General features: G+C 42.2%; 1 protein-coding gene across 1 annotated transcript in view; it reads left to right on the forward strand.

Moving 5' to 3' along the window:
* Lrrk (Leucine-rich repeat kinase) overlaps positions 1-17,718 on the forward strand; it is a 540,691-nt gene that overhangs the window by 343,011 nt on the left and 179,962 nt on the right. The window contains exons 12-15 of the mRNA XM_080286185.1: positions 5,081-5,273; positions 6,110-6,242; positions 11,742-11,990; positions 12,506-12,690. Coding sequence (XP_080142311.1) covers positions 5,081-5,273; positions 6,110-6,242; positions 11,742-11,990; positions 12,506-12,690 — 760 coding nt within the window. The remainder of the gene's footprint in view (positions 1-5,080; positions 5,274-6,109; positions 6,243-11,741; positions 11,991-12,505; positions 12,691-17,718) is intronic.

Below are 17,718 nucleotides of genomic sequence, written 5' to 3' on the forward strand. Positions count from 1 at the left end.
GGCACACGTGGCTGTCCGCCTCCCTACCGAATGGTCAAAGTCTCCTGGCCGGCCAGATTACTCGGACGCTCCCTGAGGCCTTGATGTATGACAGATCCAGTGTTGCTGCCACATGGCAACATTTGCCTGGCTAAGCGAAAATGATCCTTCCACTTATAGGTCAGTTTGGCGCATTTTATTTGTGTGCTCATAGCCAAGCATGGGTAGAGATATGACAACATTGTGTTCACATGGCAGTACTGCACCTCATTTCCCGCCTTTGTCTCTCTCTCAAGTGTGGATGTGCTTGGTTGAGTTGTAACAGTGGCAGCTTCCATTGTTGCATTGGTGGTTTCCTACCTTCTTTAGGCCTTGATTTTCTACTGCGGCATTCTCGTATGTGTGATGACGGTCCCCCCACCACCCGAGAAATGAAAGAGGAATGTTTTGACTCTGGAGAAGAAGCGTGAGATATTGAGCAAGGTTGACGCGGGTTGGACCATTTCATGTATTCTGTGGGAATATGATCTGGTGTTTAACACATGCGATTACTGTACACCAGCTGGAGGCTAGTGGGTTACGAAGCTTGTCTGCCATTCACTGGGCGGTAAGTACTGTACAGCACACTACTTTATTAAAATTCATTTTGTAACCTTCGCCTTAATGGCTCTATCACATCGGATAATCGAGGGATTACTGTACTAAGAAATTCCTGCTTCTGCCACAGTGATATAATGCTGTAGTTCCTCATGGAGTGAGTTGCATTCTTTGAAAACACTGTGAATTATGATGCTCTAGTAGATTTTGATATCAGTTTGGGTGGTGGATGTGATTATACCCAAAGTACCATGACTGACTCTCGTAAGTTTGCAAGTTTGCCATGTAGAGTCCTATAACTGACGATCGTAGAAGGTCTGTCAAAAACTGCTGAGCACTAAGCCAGCCCCTTTTATGATGTAAATGGTTCCTACCCAAATAAAACTTGGGGATGAGGTGATGGGAAGGAAGATCCCACCCCCTCACCAGGTCTGTGGAGGGAACCTCCCCCAGCCACATTTCCACCTCCCTCTGCAGATTGGATACAGCCTGCTATGTCCCCTCCCACCCAAACTATTCACTAATACCACATCTACATCCCATAGGGGGGTGTCTCATGCCCCCCCACCCCCACTCAAGCCTCACCTCCCTCCACCCCCCCTCCCTTATATATCGAATGACACAGCAGTGCCCTGCTTTGCTTGCGCTGTGTGAGTTTCACACCACCTCCCCCACATTGAGGGTGTGTCGCATCCCCCCTCACCCCCACCAGAGACCCCCCACCCCACATCCACCTTCCCCTCTCCCTATCCTTTGTCCTTAATATGATGCAGGAATTTCTCTGCCATGATTGGCCTGTGTCTGTCTCACCAAATTTTTTTTGCTTTTTTTTTTTTTTAACTTTCATGGTGACTCCTGCACCTAGTTTCATCAGTAGAAACATATTTTACATTGATTTCATTGATAATGGTAAGGTTCTGTAGCGAAAATTAAGTTTTTGCCAAATTTTTTGAGTTCGGAAAAAAAAAAAATTTATTCTTAGCAACCCCTACACCTAGTTTCATGAACAGAAACATATTTTACATTGAGTTCATTGATTTTGGTAAGATTCTCTGGTGAAAATTAGGTTTTTGCCAAAGTTTTCAGGTGGATTTTTTTTTTTTTTTTTTTTTTTTTTTTTTTTATGCTGACTCTTACAACTAGTTTCATCAATAGGAACATATTTTACACTTATTGGTTTTGGTAAGCTTCTCTAGCAAAAATTAGGTTTCCACTGATTTTTGTTTTGTTTTCTCTCTTACTACCACAGGGGAATTATATAATCTTTGATGGGCAGTTTTGCAGTAACCATTAGGCCTAGGGGACTGAGACTGGCATTTTCAGGTGTGTAAATTCAAGCTCTTCAAATCTATAAGAAAAAATTTAACCTTCATAAAAGTTAAATAATTAACCCCGAATTGCAGCTGGGGTGGAACGTAGTTTAAGAAAAAAGCAGTCTTTAAGAGTTAAGAAAATAATAGTTTTGCCTTTAAAAGATTTTGGTGTACAGTTAAATACAAAATGTTGATGGTGCAGACATTAACTCAGTGGACCTTCCTATTCTTGCACTTACAAACAAAAACTAAACTGGAGTGGCAATCTGACTGCCTACTTGTAATTGTTCGTCTGGGAAATTTGGGATTTGTGATAGTCGTGGATATGTATTTAGTCACGGATACGTCTTTGGGAGGACAGAGAGCCAGCTTGTTTAATCACAGATGTTTTCATGTTTTTTTTTTTTTTAATGCGAGGAAGAAGGAACCAAAGGCCTCAGGCATGCAGTTATTGTCCCCTCCAAGAGAAAAACAAAATACAAGAGAGAGCCAAATTCAAGATCCGATCATTTCGAGATGCCTGGACACACTGCGTTTGAAAGACTGGAGATCATAGGAAGCAGGAAATACAGACAGAGGGAGACAGTTTCAGAGTTGACCTGTTGCATAAATGAAGGACAGGGAGTAATGGTTAACTCTTGCATTAGAGAGTTGAACAGAAAAGGGATGAGAGTTTGCTGCTAGACAGGTGCTACATGCCCGTCGTAGAGGTGGAGGAATGCAAGCAGACAGTTCAGAGGAGCAATGACCATTGAAGTAACGGTAGAAAAGAGATAAAGATGCAACAATGTGGTGAAGAGACAGAGGTTGAAGGGAGTCAGTAAGAGGAGGAGAGTTAATGAGACAAAAAGCCTTTGACTCCACCCTGTTGAGAAGATCTTTATGTGGGGAGCCTCCCCAAACTTGAGAGTTGTACTCCACACAGGGGCGGATAAAACCCCTGTATAGAGTCAACAATTGTGCAGGGGTAAAGAAGAAACGGAGTCAGCTTAGCACACCTAATCTCTTGGAAGCAGATTTTACAAGAGATGTAATATGATCTTTCCAAGATAAGTCCCGAGTAAATGAAACCCCAAGCATGTTCAAGGATGATGCAGGATTAAACTGAATATTATTAAACGTTAGTGGGTATGCCTGTGGAAGATTTTGTCGGGTTGATAGGTGCAAAAATTGAGTCTTTGATGCATTAAAAACAACAAGATTATTTTTACCCCAGTCAGAGATATGAGCCAAGTGAGACATTAGGCATGCCATAGCCTCATCCCTTGTTTGTTGAAGTAACTGCTGAGATGGACGTTGTGGGAACCGAATGGAAAGGTGAAGGGTGGAGCCATCAGCGTAAGAGTGGATAGGGTTAGATGTACAGCTTAGAAGGTCATTGATGAATTAAAGGAAGAGAGTTGGTGATAGGACAGAGCCCTGAGGAACACCACTGTTGATAGATCGAGGAGAAGAACGATGGCCGTCTACAACAGTGGCTATAGAACGACCAGAAAGGAAGCTAGAGATGAAGGCACGGATAGAAGGATAGAAACCATAAGAGGGCAGTTTGGAAATTAAAGATTTATGCCAGACTCTTTCGAAAGCCTTTGAGTTGTCAAATGCAATGGCAAAGCTTTCGCCAAAGTCCTGAAAGGAGGATGACCAGGAGACTGAAAGGTAGGTGAGAAGATCGCCAATGGAGCGTCCCTGACGGAACCCATACTGACGATCAGAAAGAAGGTTGTGATAGGAAAGATGCTTTAAGGTTTTTCTATTAAGAATTGACTCAAAAACTTTTGAAATACAGGATGTTAAAGCAATTGGACGATGGTTAGAGGGTTGGGAATGGTCACCCTTCTTTGGGACTAGCTGAATGAGAGCAAACTTCCAGCAGGAAGGAAAGGTACAAGTTGATAGACAAAGGCAAAAGAGTTTGCCTAGGCAGGGTGTAAGCACAGAAGCAGAGTTCTTGAGAACAAGAGGAGGGACTTCATCATGCCCATATGCCTTATTAGTATTGAGGCCTGTGATGGCAGAAAATAGATCAGCTGAAGAAATTTTAATGTCAGCCATGAGGAAGTCAGAGGGGGGAAGTGATGGAGGAACAGCACTGGAATCGTCTAAGGTGAAATTGGAGGAGAAAGTCTGAACGAAGAGATCTGCTTTATCAGTAGAAGAAATAGCTACAGAGCCATCAGAGTAGAAAAGTGGAAGGAAGGATGATGAGGTAAAGTTGTTAGAAAGGTTTTTGGCAAGGTGCCAGAAGGAGCGGAAAGAATTCAAGTTGGAGAATTGAGAGCATTTAGTACAGATGAGATTATTTTTAGCAGAGCAAAGAACAGACTTAGCACGATTCCGGGCAGAAACATATAAAAGATGTGATTCAGGGATGGGTTGGCTCCGGTACCTTTTATAGGCCCTCTCCTTGTTGCGGACAGCATTAGAACAAGTGTGATTAAACAAAGGCTTTCTTGCATTAGTGAAGGAAGTACAGTCTTGTCATCATCATACAGATCTTTTTTATCCCCAATAATGATGGGATGAGAATGGGAGATCCAGAACTAATATAGAAAACAAATGTACAGATGAAGGAAGTACGGTATCTATGATTAATGAAGTTGTATGCAGTTTTATTTTACTAAGTACAGTATCATCATCATCATCATCATCATCATCCGGACCTCCTTTCCCATCCCAGGGCAGGGTGAGGAGTAGCAATGTCCAGACAGCCCAAGTTTGTCCAGTCCATTGGGCGACGCTTCCATTCACTCATCATTCAAGCCCCCAGAATCCTGGCTCTATCGAATACGCCAGAAACATTCACCATGTTGTGTAGCTTCACATAAATGTATCCAGTAGAGTCAGTCCGGACACTGCCACGTTAAAAAGGGGTGCCAAATCCCTGATCATGCACTTCTCCTCACAACATTCATCCAGCTAGCTCAGTCTCTTGTCGATTCCCTAGACTCACCGACTTCTAAACCTCTCTTCCTCACACACTCATCCACCATATCTCTCCACCATCTCCTTGGCCTACATCGCCTCCTCCCTCACATGTTGCTACAGTATTATGAATATTGTATATCTGCAGATTCTTTGTATTGTAGATAGAGTGTAAATGCCAGTAAGCAATTAAGAAGTTTTGTGTCAGTATACAAGTCCATGCTAGACAAAGCTGTACCTGCTAAAGCTTTTTTTGTTTGCCTCAGGATAACCGACTAGACTCCCTTCCGGATGGTTTATTTACATTACCAGCACTGCAGCTCCTCGATGTCTCCAACAACAAACTGTCATCACTTCCCTACAAGCTGTGGACAGCACCTAAGCTTAGGGAGGTTAATGCTTCACTCAATCTTCTCTCGCAGCTACCCATTAGACCTGATGATCATTCACATGACTCTGGTAAGTGCATGTCTTTTTGTATTTATAATTTGTTCAGTAATTTATTTTTTCATTCATTCATCACCCAATCCTGTGTTGCCCCATGAGAAGCAGAGGAGCCTGGGGCTAGGCAAGTTGGTCCTGACCTTTAAGAATAGAGTGACCAGCCTCACTCATCCCTGAGTGGCATTATGTGAGCAACAAATCCCAACCACCCCTTGGATATAACCCTTCCCAGGCTCAATCCAATTGGAGCACCTTAGTTACCCACTAAACCACCAGGTGCCATAATTTGGTTGTATGGTTGCCGCCCAGCGTAGTAAATAGTTTCCTGGTGTACAGGAAACCATTTGGCTTGTCACTCAGTGTAGAGTCACCTGTAGACAGAAGAAAGAGGAAAGAAAGACAGAAGAGGAAGGAAGGAAGAGAGGAAAGGGCAATCACCTGAGAGCAGCACTTCATTGAGTGAATGGTGAACACCCCCACCTACCACTATTTAGCCTTTAATTTTAGCTTGATATTTATCTTTTAAGCTCTGATGGTACCAGCCAAATATGGTATGTGTATGTCACTCAGTTTATTATGCTGCTCTTCTGTTATCCTCTGACTTTCATTGCTTGCAGAGTGTTTCACTATTTCATGTCTTGGAGTACAGTAACCAGACTTGCACTGTACTTGCATACTGTACTGCACTTTTTATACTTGCATACAGTACTGCACTTTTTATCAAAGATAATAGGGTGCAGCGTGGTTCTGTGTTTGAAGTTGCTTACAGTTCTTGTGTGGAATAGAAGATTATTGACCATGTAATCATTCTTGTTTGTAATGTTCATTAATTTGCACTGTGCACTTGGCAGGTGTAGGATCAGAGACAGTGAGTGAGGTGAGTGATGAAGAGAGTCTGTCCTCTACTACCAGTGACCTGCAGCTTAGCCTTGATGATCCCATGGATGAGTCCTCTCCTGCTAGGCGCAAGACACCTGACACTAGGTTAGTTGGGTCAGAATAGTGTGCAGCACAGTACTGAATAGGTATAAGGGTAAATAACTTTTATGGAGCAGTATTTTTATTTGGCCATTTATATGACATGTCACCTGACATTGGCCTGTTTCACTTGAGTACAGATATTGCATTGTCTGCCTTTATGAGACAGTCCTCTGATGCACCCATGGAACTCAGGGATGGACAGGGAGATTGAGGGTGGAATTTCATACTCTGTTTGGATGTTGCGCATCAGCATTGTTGCCCTAACACAGTTTCTTACACACTTGGTGATCAAATGAGTTAAATTGCTCCAACCACTTGTGGCACATAAGAGTATTTCATGAGAGGTAGTTGGAGTTTATAGCTCTTGTAGTTCTGTACAGACGAGCAACTGGTCACTCACACCTTTAATGTCTGGACTGAGTAGCCTTGTCCTGGGTCTCTATACTCCTGATGGAGCAACAATGGGTTGAATGATAGATGGGATGGATAGTCATATTGTATAATAATTAAAATATAATGATGCCCAGTATAAGTGGTGCATCACCGCCGAATGAAAGACTGACTGCTTTTTACTTGAATGTCTCAATATTCCTATCGTAGAAAACAGGATAACAGGTTTGTGGATAAACTGAAAATAAAGAGATGTCATTTTTGAATACCATTTTATTGTATGAGTTCAGTTTGAAAAGAAACCAAATGTTTTGAATAGTGCACCAACTAGCCGGAATTGCGTGATCACAGGGGAGCACTTTGTAGAAGTAACTGTGAGCTTAGTCTAACACTAACTGCATCATGCCTTGTCACTTAGTTATCAAGGTACACACGCTTGAGTGAACCTGTGTTCAGTGCACTTGGCAATTTGTTGCAAGCTGAATAAAGAAGGATCTTGAAGAGCAATGTATTTGCATGAAGTTTTGCTTCAAAGTGGCAAGAACTTTCATGGGGACTTTTCAGATGTTGCAGCAGGCATATGGACAGGATTGTTTGAGCCATATGCAAGTGGTTCCAGCAGTTCAAATTGGGAAGAACATTCACCAAAGTCGATCCCAAAGTTGGACGGCCTTCCACATCAAGAGACGACAGTCACGTTAGGAAAGTGTGTTCTGTGTGATCTGTGAAAATTGTCACCCGACTTCTGTGAAGTTTCTGAAGAAGTAGGCATTTGTAAAAGTTCGTGCCACACAGTTTTAACCAAAAACCTGAAGATGCATTGTGTTGCCACAAAATTTGTGCCATGTCTGCTGACAGATGAGCAAAAAGAGAAACATGTCACAGTCAGTCAGGAGCTATTTGATTGTTTAAATGCTGATGAAAACTTTCTGAAAAGTGTAACATGATTAAAAATGGGTGTATGGCAGCAATGTCGAAACAAAAAGGCAGTCATTGCAGTGGGTTGGAACATCGTCACCTCGACCAAAAAAGGAATATTGGAGTCACTCAAGTGTGGAGGAGTTGTTTATTGTCTTTTTTTTTTTATTGGAAAGACATCTTTCATCATGAGTTTGATGCAGGTGGTCAGACAGTCAACAGAGGGTTTTACTTGGACGTCCTGAAGTGTTTGAGAGAGGCAGTGCAAAGGAAGAGGCCTGAGGCATGGACAGACAAAACCTGGATGCTGCATCATGTCAATGCATCTGCTCACGTGTTGCTCCTTATCCATGATTTTTTTTTTACAAAGCATGAAATGACTATCATCTCCCAGCCACCCTACTCACTGGATTTGGTTCCTGCAGACTTTTTTTTTGTTCCAGAAGTTGAAATCCATCCTGAAAGGTCGCCAGTTTCAGATGCTAGAAGAAATAGATGAAAATTTGTCAAGTACACTAAACACACCTTCACTCAAGCACGTTTACCTTGATGACTAAGTGATGTGGCATGATGTGGCTAGTGTTAGACTGAAGCTCAAAATTGCCACTACACAGCTCTCCCATTGCAGTCATGCTATGCCAGCTAGTTGTAGCACTATTTAAAAAGTTTTATTTCTCTTCGGACAGATTTCGTACAGCGTATTAATTCTAATCTTACAAAGATCTGTAATCACTCTTAGCTCAGTCAATAGCCTAGTGTGGTCAGACAAGAGGTTTAATTTGAATTGCAGTCAGGGAAACTCATTCCTGATGTTTAACTGGGGCTGATTGATAATATGCAGCCATGAAACATTTTTAGATAAAAGTGGAGGGAATGCCTGATGATATAGCAGATAAACTTACATAGCTGATTTTTGCTAGGGGACTGCAGTGACCTCAGGTTCTGTTTATACCAAATCTTGTTCATTGGATATTAAACAGAAATGTTCACTCTTGTATTTCAGTTTGTGTAGGTTTATACTGTTTACCTTGGTACTGTTTGCTCAGCCAGACAGACTTGGGGTTGATCAACAACAGCAACCTTGATGTGTATAGATAAATACATTAATCCCTATACTAACCGGACGCCCACTTTCCAGACACCCCACTTACTGGACATTGTGGACCTGGACCTTCGGAACCCAAAAAAAAAAAAAAAAAAAAAAAAAAAAAAAATCCCCCCCAAATCCAATTTTTTTCCCACCCGTAATTTGAAATTGCTGCGCGGCACCAAACAGCTGTTTACACCACGGCCCCTTCACCCCTTCCTTCCTCCCCCCTCCCCCCTCCCCTGTCAGGGTTGCCATTTGGTATTTTTCATCACCAAATGTGGACCAATTTGGTAATGAAAACTTCATTTGGTAATGAATCAGAATAATGCATTACCAGATGGATTTTTCACATGTATGAGGATACACAGGATGGAGATGGTGGATTGTCTACTGTATCTGATTAATCTGCTAGCCTACATAGCGTGAAAATGATCAACATGCTGTTAATTATAAGGAGAGTGATTACATTTATTTCCACTTGTACAGTACCCTCACGTCCAACATGTGTTTGTCCAGCATGATTCGCGTCCAGCACGGAGAGCAAAAAATTAGTACGATTTAATACAATTTAATTACTGTAACATGGGTGCATTAGCATAACACGCACAGAGCTCCGAGAAGTGGGCAAAATTCGCAGAGTTCGCCTCTAGCACAATCACCCCCGGTCCAACACGATCATACTGGACGTTCCTGTGATGCTGACAGCCAATCAAAGCTTCTGATCAAGTTGCCTCCCCCACCCGCTATCGTGACTTGATTGTGATGTCGCCCAGTCAAAAATGCTTCTGCTCTCATGTGATGTTTTGTTTAAATTTCTCCTGCCACAGTGCCACTCAGTCGCATAATTCGCATTGGAAGGTGCTTTTTTCTCACTGCATTTTCTGCCCTTGCTACTGCATTTTATCCTGCTCATGATGCCTAGGAAGCCTTCTGAAAACCCCAAGAAGCGGCGGCACCTCCCTCAGGCCACCAGGCTAGAAATCATCGAGAGGAAGAAGAAAAGGGAGAGGAAAGTGGACATTGCAAGGCCTACAATGTTAATGAAGCCAGCGTGAGGACCATAATAAAAAACCAAGACAAGATCCTGGCAACAGTGAAGGCTTACGGAGTGCTAGGACAGGCAGAAGCAGGACCTTCCTTGGATGCGGATGAGGATAGTGATTCTGAGTGTGGTTTCGCAGGATTTATGAGGGAGGTTGAGGAGGAGCAGCAGTCATTACCCGCTAGTGACACCAGCAGCCATCCTCCAGGGACCCAGTAGGACTACCTATAGCCTCGGATACCACCTTCCATTCCCAGCAAGCCCACCAACACTATCCTAAAAGGTTAGTTATCATTCATAGTACAGCACCATTTATTATAACTATAGTAGTACCAGTATATGTAAAGGTATATGGTAGGTATTTAGGGTGACTTTTCCTAGGGTTGCTGACATAATTAATTTTTCTCCATAAGCTCTGTTGTTTGTCCAACACGTTTTTGGTCCAACACGGGACCTGTGCATGACAATATTATTGTGTTGGATGCAAGGGTACTGTATATATAATTTGTGAAGAATAAATGCTAGCTTTACGAATTAGGTAATGAAAGTTAAATTTGATAGTGAAAATATGGAGTGTGGTAATGTGGCCGAGCTCTGATCTGACAACCCTGCTCCTCCCTCACCACCAGTTACTGCTTAACTGCGATCACGAGTAGATGCTTATCGCAGTGGATGGTGCACGTGCTCGTTTTTTGTGAATAAACAGTGAATAAACTGCAATACCTCGCCACTAGACCACACAGGAATTTACAGTGTTGTGCAATGTTAAGAAATTAGAATTTAGAGTGCAAAGGATTAACTGTGGAGTGCAAACTGGCAGTTGAAACTGGCATGGTGCAGTTAACAATGTGCAGTGTTAAACAATTATAACTCACAGTGCAAAGAATTACTGTAAGTGCAGCACAACACTGGATTACCGTACGTGCTTCAAGAGCATTTTCACCACTGCCAAAGCCTTAGAGAAGGTGGCCACAGACGTGTTGTAAGTACCCTGGCTGAGGTACAGTCACTTCTAATTCCTCATTCTTTGGTTCCTTTTCATTTATTTCATGCTTTATGTCCATTATTGGTGTGAATAGGGTCTTAAATAGGTTTAAATAGGTGCTATGCATGTCTGGTAGGGAGTTATTTAGGTGGCTTTCAAAGTTAGGCTGGGTTAGGGTCCTTAAATACCAGTCCAGGAGCCAGGGGCCCACTTTCCGGACGGGAGCACTTTCCGGACAGGACCACTTTCCGGACATGCCTTTGGCTCTATTACATTGGATAGTGGAGAGATTGCTGTATTAAATATTTTCAGTCATTGATAAACTACAGAGCAGTTTAAAAAAATACCAAATTACATTGTATTTATATTTGATTTGGTGTGATGGCTGAATCATCTCAATAAATTGACCCTTGATTCAGGGTATTTGAATTTTTTTTGGTAGGCTCACAACAATCGATAAAGCTGAAGTTCAGTGTAACAGGGTGTTCTGTACAGCATTTATTTTTTATAGGCTGAATGTGTATATATATGAAGTTGAAGTTGATGTGAAATACTGTATAGACTTGTATTAGTGATGTTTATATCTTGAGGCTGAAATTGGTCTGGCATTATGTAAATACCAAATTACTTTGTATTTACCTTTGATTTGGTGTGATGGCTGCATCATCTCAATAAATTGACCCATGATTCAGGATATTTGAAGTTTTTTTTGGTAGACTTACAGAGATCGATAAAGCTGAAGTTCAGTGTAATGAAGTGTTCTGTACAGCACTTATTTTTTATAGGTTGAATATGTATGTGTATGAAGTTGAAGTTGATGTGAAATAGTGTGTTGACTTTTATTACTGATGATTATTTCATGAGGCTGAAATTGGTCTGGCATTATGTATAGCTTTGTAATAAATATGACATTCAATAGCATAGAACAGTTTAGCAAGTCACATATTGTGTCCATTCCCTGTCAGGGAGTTTAGAGAGGGAAGAAAATTTCTATCAGACAGATAGCTGTGATATTATGTAAATTACTTCATAAGTAGCATATTAGCCTTTACATGTATGGCATCACTATGTTGGCAGAGGAGTATTGTCACTGGGAAAGCATGGAAATGTGATCACGTGCTGCCGTCGCCGAGACCTGAAACACCACAGCCTTTGGTCAGGTGCAGTGGAGATCCAGGAATCACTTGTGGGTGTGCGGGAAACAGGAGAAGAGACCCAGAGCAACCTTCAGTCCCTTAACCTCTCACACAATGCCTTCACTGGTGTGCCACTTGGCCTCGCTTGCCTTGCTGTTTCTCTCAACCGTCTTAATCTCAGCTACAACAGGTGATGATGGTTTTGTGGTTTGAGTTCATGGAACAATATCTTATGCAATTTTGTTTAAGAGGGCACAGAAAAAAATAGTATTATTGATGTGGTATGATTTAGACAGGGAAAGGGTGTAAACTCTCTCCACTTCATTTCATTTTTTTGTTGTTACAGTACTTTCAACTAAAGGTTCCTGTACCATACTTCATGGCAGTCTTTCTCATATCATGCCATCTTGGGCTGACATGCATTCATCATTAGTTTTGCTCTTCTGCATCTTTTTCACACCTCGTCTTATCCATAGATAAAGTGATATCTTATGTACAGTAAGTCATTATTATTAGTTGCATTTTTTTTTCTGTGTTCCTCTTTGCTAGGAAGTCCACAGTTAGTTACAGAAAATGCTTATCAAAGTTCATTTTATATCTATAATGCTGCTTTGCCAGTTTCCCTCACTTGTTTGTACTTGTTATGATTTTGTTGAAAACATCCTTTATATATATAATGCGAGCTGCCTTTATTATGGCCTGCAGGTTGACTGAAATGGGTGCAGGAAGCTGCTACCCAGTTGGACTGAAGCAGTTGGACCTATCTCACAATCGCATCAGGTCCTGGCCCACTGTGTCCCGTGCAGATTCCCTTGATACCATGGAGGCCTCACCTACCTCATGTTATGCTCTTGCTGACCTTGCCACCACACCCCGGATGTTGTGTCCAGGTGGGCTGAGGAATGAGTAGGTTAATCCTGGATTATCATAGTATTTGTATTTTTATAGGCTGCTCTGTGGCAATTGCCGGAGAGAGATGCCTTTGTGGAGTGACACCAGTACTGCTTGGTGTGCAACTCAGATTTCCTGCAGCTCCCTCCTGTCTTCTGATTGGAGGATGGTGAACTGTAGATGAAGGGCAGGTCAGTTTGTAGTTCACAAGGCTCATATTGAGAGTAGCCTGGAACCATAACAGTAACAGTAAGAAGAAGACACCGTATAACAAGACACCATACAACAAATACAAGAACTTAACAGTCAGATAAACAATAAAATATCAGAGCAGCAAACACTAAATTGGAATAATTATCTCCAAGCACTAGATCATAAAACAAACACCAGCATACGCCACAAAACATTAAACACATCACACTCTCCAACAACAACACTACACAATCACATGCTGCCATTGCAACAACAAACACCATACTCTCACGCAGACAACAAGCAAACACTCTCATCAGCCACTTTTCACACATAACTCATCTAAACCCCCATCGCAACGACCAACGTGTCATCCAACGCAAGAGACAGTTCCCCAGAGACCCAGACTTTACACCCTTCACTTACAACCAGACGAAGCACATCATTAGCAACCTTAAGCACTCATCTGCCTGTGGCCCAGACAACATAGGCAACATTCACAATGAACATCTGGGACCACAAGGCATATAAGCACTCACCAACATACCAAACTACAGCTACTCACACAGCATAATACCCAACATCTGGGAGCATGGTTCTGTCATCACTGTCCCTCAAACCCAACAAAGACCCCATGTTACTTTCCTCACAGCACCCCATCACACTCCTCTGCACCCCCTCCAAAGTCACTGAATGTCTGGTATTACAATTCGTAACACCTAACATCCCCCTAGCCCCCTCACAACATGGTTTTAGGCCACTACATTCCACAAACACTCTTCTTACAGACTTTACACAAAGTGTTTTTGGTGGCATCAATTCAGCTAGGCCACCACACAGAACACTCCTAGCCACACTAGACATTAGCAAAGCTTTTGATGCCATCCCCAGCCACAACCTCACAAACAAAATATTCTACACAAACATGCACAGTAACTCAAAAAGATGGCAGGCAAACATGTAGCAGGCAGTTGTGCATATGTAACATTTGCCGGTCAGTCATCAAACATCAGAAACTTCCCAAGTGGCGTCCCTCAAGGATCTGTTTTGTCCCCTACACTTTTTAACCTATACATGCACAACATACCCACACCCCACACATCACAAATACACATAGTTCTTATGCAGATGACATTGCACATATACACGCCAAAACACACAAACACAGCTGCACACATCTTCCAACCTTACCTCAACACGCTACACAAATGGTTTACCATAAACAGACTCACAATAGCCCCAGCCAAATTTGCAGTGACCCTTCTCACAAATTGGACAGCAGAACATAAACACATTCCACACTTTACCATAAACAACACCCCCCCTTACCCCCCACACACACGCACAAAATATGTAACATACAATACATCAGTGACATTTAAACAACACGTCTCAGACATTAAAAATAACACCAAGACTCGACGCCTTAAGGTCACTTGCCCATACAACATTCGAACACAACAGAGAAACTACCACCACAGTATACAGATAATATATATGCTCAGTGATGGATTATGCAAGCCCTGCTTGGGCTTCTCACCTCACTAAACACATTATAACTCCCTACAGACCGTACAGAACAAGGCCCTGAAAATAATCACAGGCTGCACAGCTACTACACCTACAGACCACTACACCAAGAAACCAAAGTCCTCAAAGTCAAGGATCATCTAGACATAAGAGGCACACAAGTTCTTGCCACGGCCTCCACACACCCATACCATCCCTTACACTACATGGCAGCACATCCACACACACACCAAGGAACATCAGAACAACACCCAATACACAATGTCAGACACAAAAGGCAAACCCCTGTTTAATGATGCATTTAGTTAAGTAAGAACACATTGCTAGGTGGGGTATCGTAAATCGGGGATGATTTAACATGAATAGGGATGCATTTTTGAGCCTTAGGTTTTCCCCCAACTAAGCCCTAAGCCGACTCAAATGAGTTGAAAAAAAAAAAAGTTTAAAGTCAATCTAAATGGCCTAACAGCAGTAGAAGAAGCAAACCTAAGCCTAAAACCAGTACCCATCTCGCTTGTACCGAGTCAAGGTCACTGGAGAATGCGATCTCCGACTTTTATTCAAACTTGGTGGAGAAGCAGCAGCATTGTATTTAATACCACCATCAGATGGTCCCGGGACTATTAAACATCTGTTACCATCCATCCATCCATCCATCATCTAATCCTACGTTGCCCCATGAGGAGCGTAGGAGCCCAGGGCTAGGAAAGTTGATCCTGGCGTTTAAGATGAGAGTGACCAGCCTCACTCATCCCTGAGTGGCATTACGTGAGCAATAAACCCCAACTACCCCTTGGATATAAACCTTCACCGGTTCAATCCGACTGGAGCACCGTTGTTACCCACTAAAAACCACCAGAAGCCAAAATTTGGTCATATGGTTACCACACAGCGTAGTAAATGGTTTCCTGGTGTACAGGAAACCATTTGGCTTGTCGCTCAGTGTAGAGTCACCCACAGGGAGAAGGAAGAGGAAAGAATGAAGGAAAGAGAGACACAAGAGAGAGTGTAAAGTACTCATAATAATAATGTAAGAATGATGCAGAATCGTCCAAGGTGCGAACTGTTGTGACAGAGAATCGATGTTTTGACGGGGAATTTTCTTGAGGGGCAATGCAATCGATGATGTGATCGGGATAGCCTTTTCAACGGCCCCTCCTTATGTAATTTTAGTTACTGTTCTGGGTGCTGAGCTCCATTATTTTCTTCTCTCATATTTTCCAACATTTATTAAGAAATTTCTTTGTATTTTCAAAGCATTTTTCCCCGAACAGCCCAAATGTAAGCACGTGATTTATCGATGTCACAGTTTTCATCAGTGCAGGAAATATTTGCTTGTTAAGGATTTCATAATTATTAATATTTATTTACAATTATTATTGGCATTGTGTGAAACAAAGATGAAAGGGTGTGAAGTGGATGAGTGGGATGGTGTGCAATGTGTAAGATTGGGCATGAGTGGGTGAGGAGGATGCAAGGAAGGAGCTGCTTTGTTGATGAATGAAGTGTGGCAGAGTGGAATGAGAGATTACAAATGTGTCAACTCGAGATGTTTGAATGTCAAGTTCAAGTGTGAGAAAGTGAAAGTGGCTGTGCTTGTAGCGTATGCACCATGTGATGACAGGAGTGAGAGAGAGAGAGAGAAAGACAGGTTTTGGGATGAGCTGGATGAAGCAGTGGGAGAAATCCCCAGGAACTATAAAGTGATCCCAATGGGCAGTATGAATAGAAGAGTAGGCACTGGTCATGTGGAAAATATAATGGGTTGTAATGGAGTGCCAGGAGAAAATGATAATGGGAAGTGACTGAAAGATATGCGTCAGGATGGGAGGTTGTGCATTTATAACTCGTATTTCAAACACAAAGATGCACACAAGTATACATGGTATGGAAGGAACGGGGATCATGTTAAAAGGAGCCTGATTGATTATGTGCTCATAGAAAAGTCAATGCTGGGAATGGTTGCTGATACGAGGGCTGTGAGAGGACAGTGTGGGGATCTGTCAGATCATACGATTGTGGTATGCAAGATCAAGCTGAGAGGATAAAGGTGGACCAGGAGAGAGAGGAGCGGTCAGGGAAATAAACTGATAGTCGAGAAGCTGAGGATCAAAGAAATGGCAGATGAATACAGGACCAAAGTAGGAGAGGAGTTAGAATCAGTGAATTGGAATTAAATGGATCTGGACAGCCTGTGGAATGCATATAGGGATTGCTTAGTTAGGAATGCTAAAGCGGTTTGTGATGTGGCAAGAGTAACAACAAAGAAGAAAGGTGTGGCATGGTGGGATGAAGAGGTTAAGAGAGCAGTAGAAGAAAAGAGGAAGAAGTAGCTAGAGTGGTTACAGGACAGAGGTTCAGTTGAAAAAAGAAATGAATATAGTGAGAACAAGAAGCACATAAAGAGTCTAGTGAAGAGGAAGAAGAAGGAGGTAAGTGATGATCTAGGAAGAAAAATGAATGCAAACTACTCTGAAAATAGGAAGTTATTCTGGAAAGAGCTGCAGAAATGCAGAAGTGACAGCAGAAAGAAATGTGCAGTGTGAAGGATGTAGGTGGTAGATTATTATCCCATGGGGATGAAGCAAGTACGAGACAGAAAGAATATTTTGAAAACCTGATGAATGGGAGTAGAGAGAGCAGAGCCACTGTAAACATGATTGGTTTTGGGGATGTGCAGAGAAGTAATGCAGTGCCAGGAAACATGACACTCGCATAGGTGATGAGAGCTGTGAAGCGATTGAAAAATGGGAAAGCAGCTGGGGTTGATAAGGTGTATGCAGAGATGATTAAGTGTGATGGAGAGAGCGGAATGAAGTGCTTGTTGGAAAAATGTAAGAAGGCATGGATGAGTGAAACTGTGCCAGCAGAGTGAAAAAGGCTGTGATTGTACCCCTGTACAAAAATAAAGATGAGCGAAGTGAGTGCAAGAATTATCGTGGCATAAGTTTAATGAGTGTGGTAGGGAAGGTATATGGAAGAATTATTATAGAGAAAGTAAGAGCGATATCAGAAGTCCTAGTGAGTGATGAACAGGGTGGCTTTAGGTATGGCAGAGGATGTATGGGTCAAATATTTGCAGTAAGACAGATAGTGGAGAGGGCTTGTGAGATGGACTATAAGGTGTTTATGGCATTCACGGATCTGGAAAAAGCATATGACAAAGTAAACAGAGAAGGATTGTGGAAGATTTTGCGCATGTACGGTGTACTGTAGATGGTAAACTGCTAGGTGCCGTCAAGAGCTTTTATGATGGTAGTGAAGCATATGTAAGAGTAAATGGGCATCTAAGTGAATGGTTCCTG

This window comes from Coenobita brevimanus, chromosome 14, assembly GCF_032717465.1.
Source record: "Coenobita brevimanus isolate Jiangsu-jjx chromosome 14, ASM3271746v2, whole genome shotgun sequence".
NCBI lineage: Eukaryota > Metazoa > Arthropoda > Malacostraca > Decapoda > Coenobitidae > Coenobita > Coenobita brevimanus.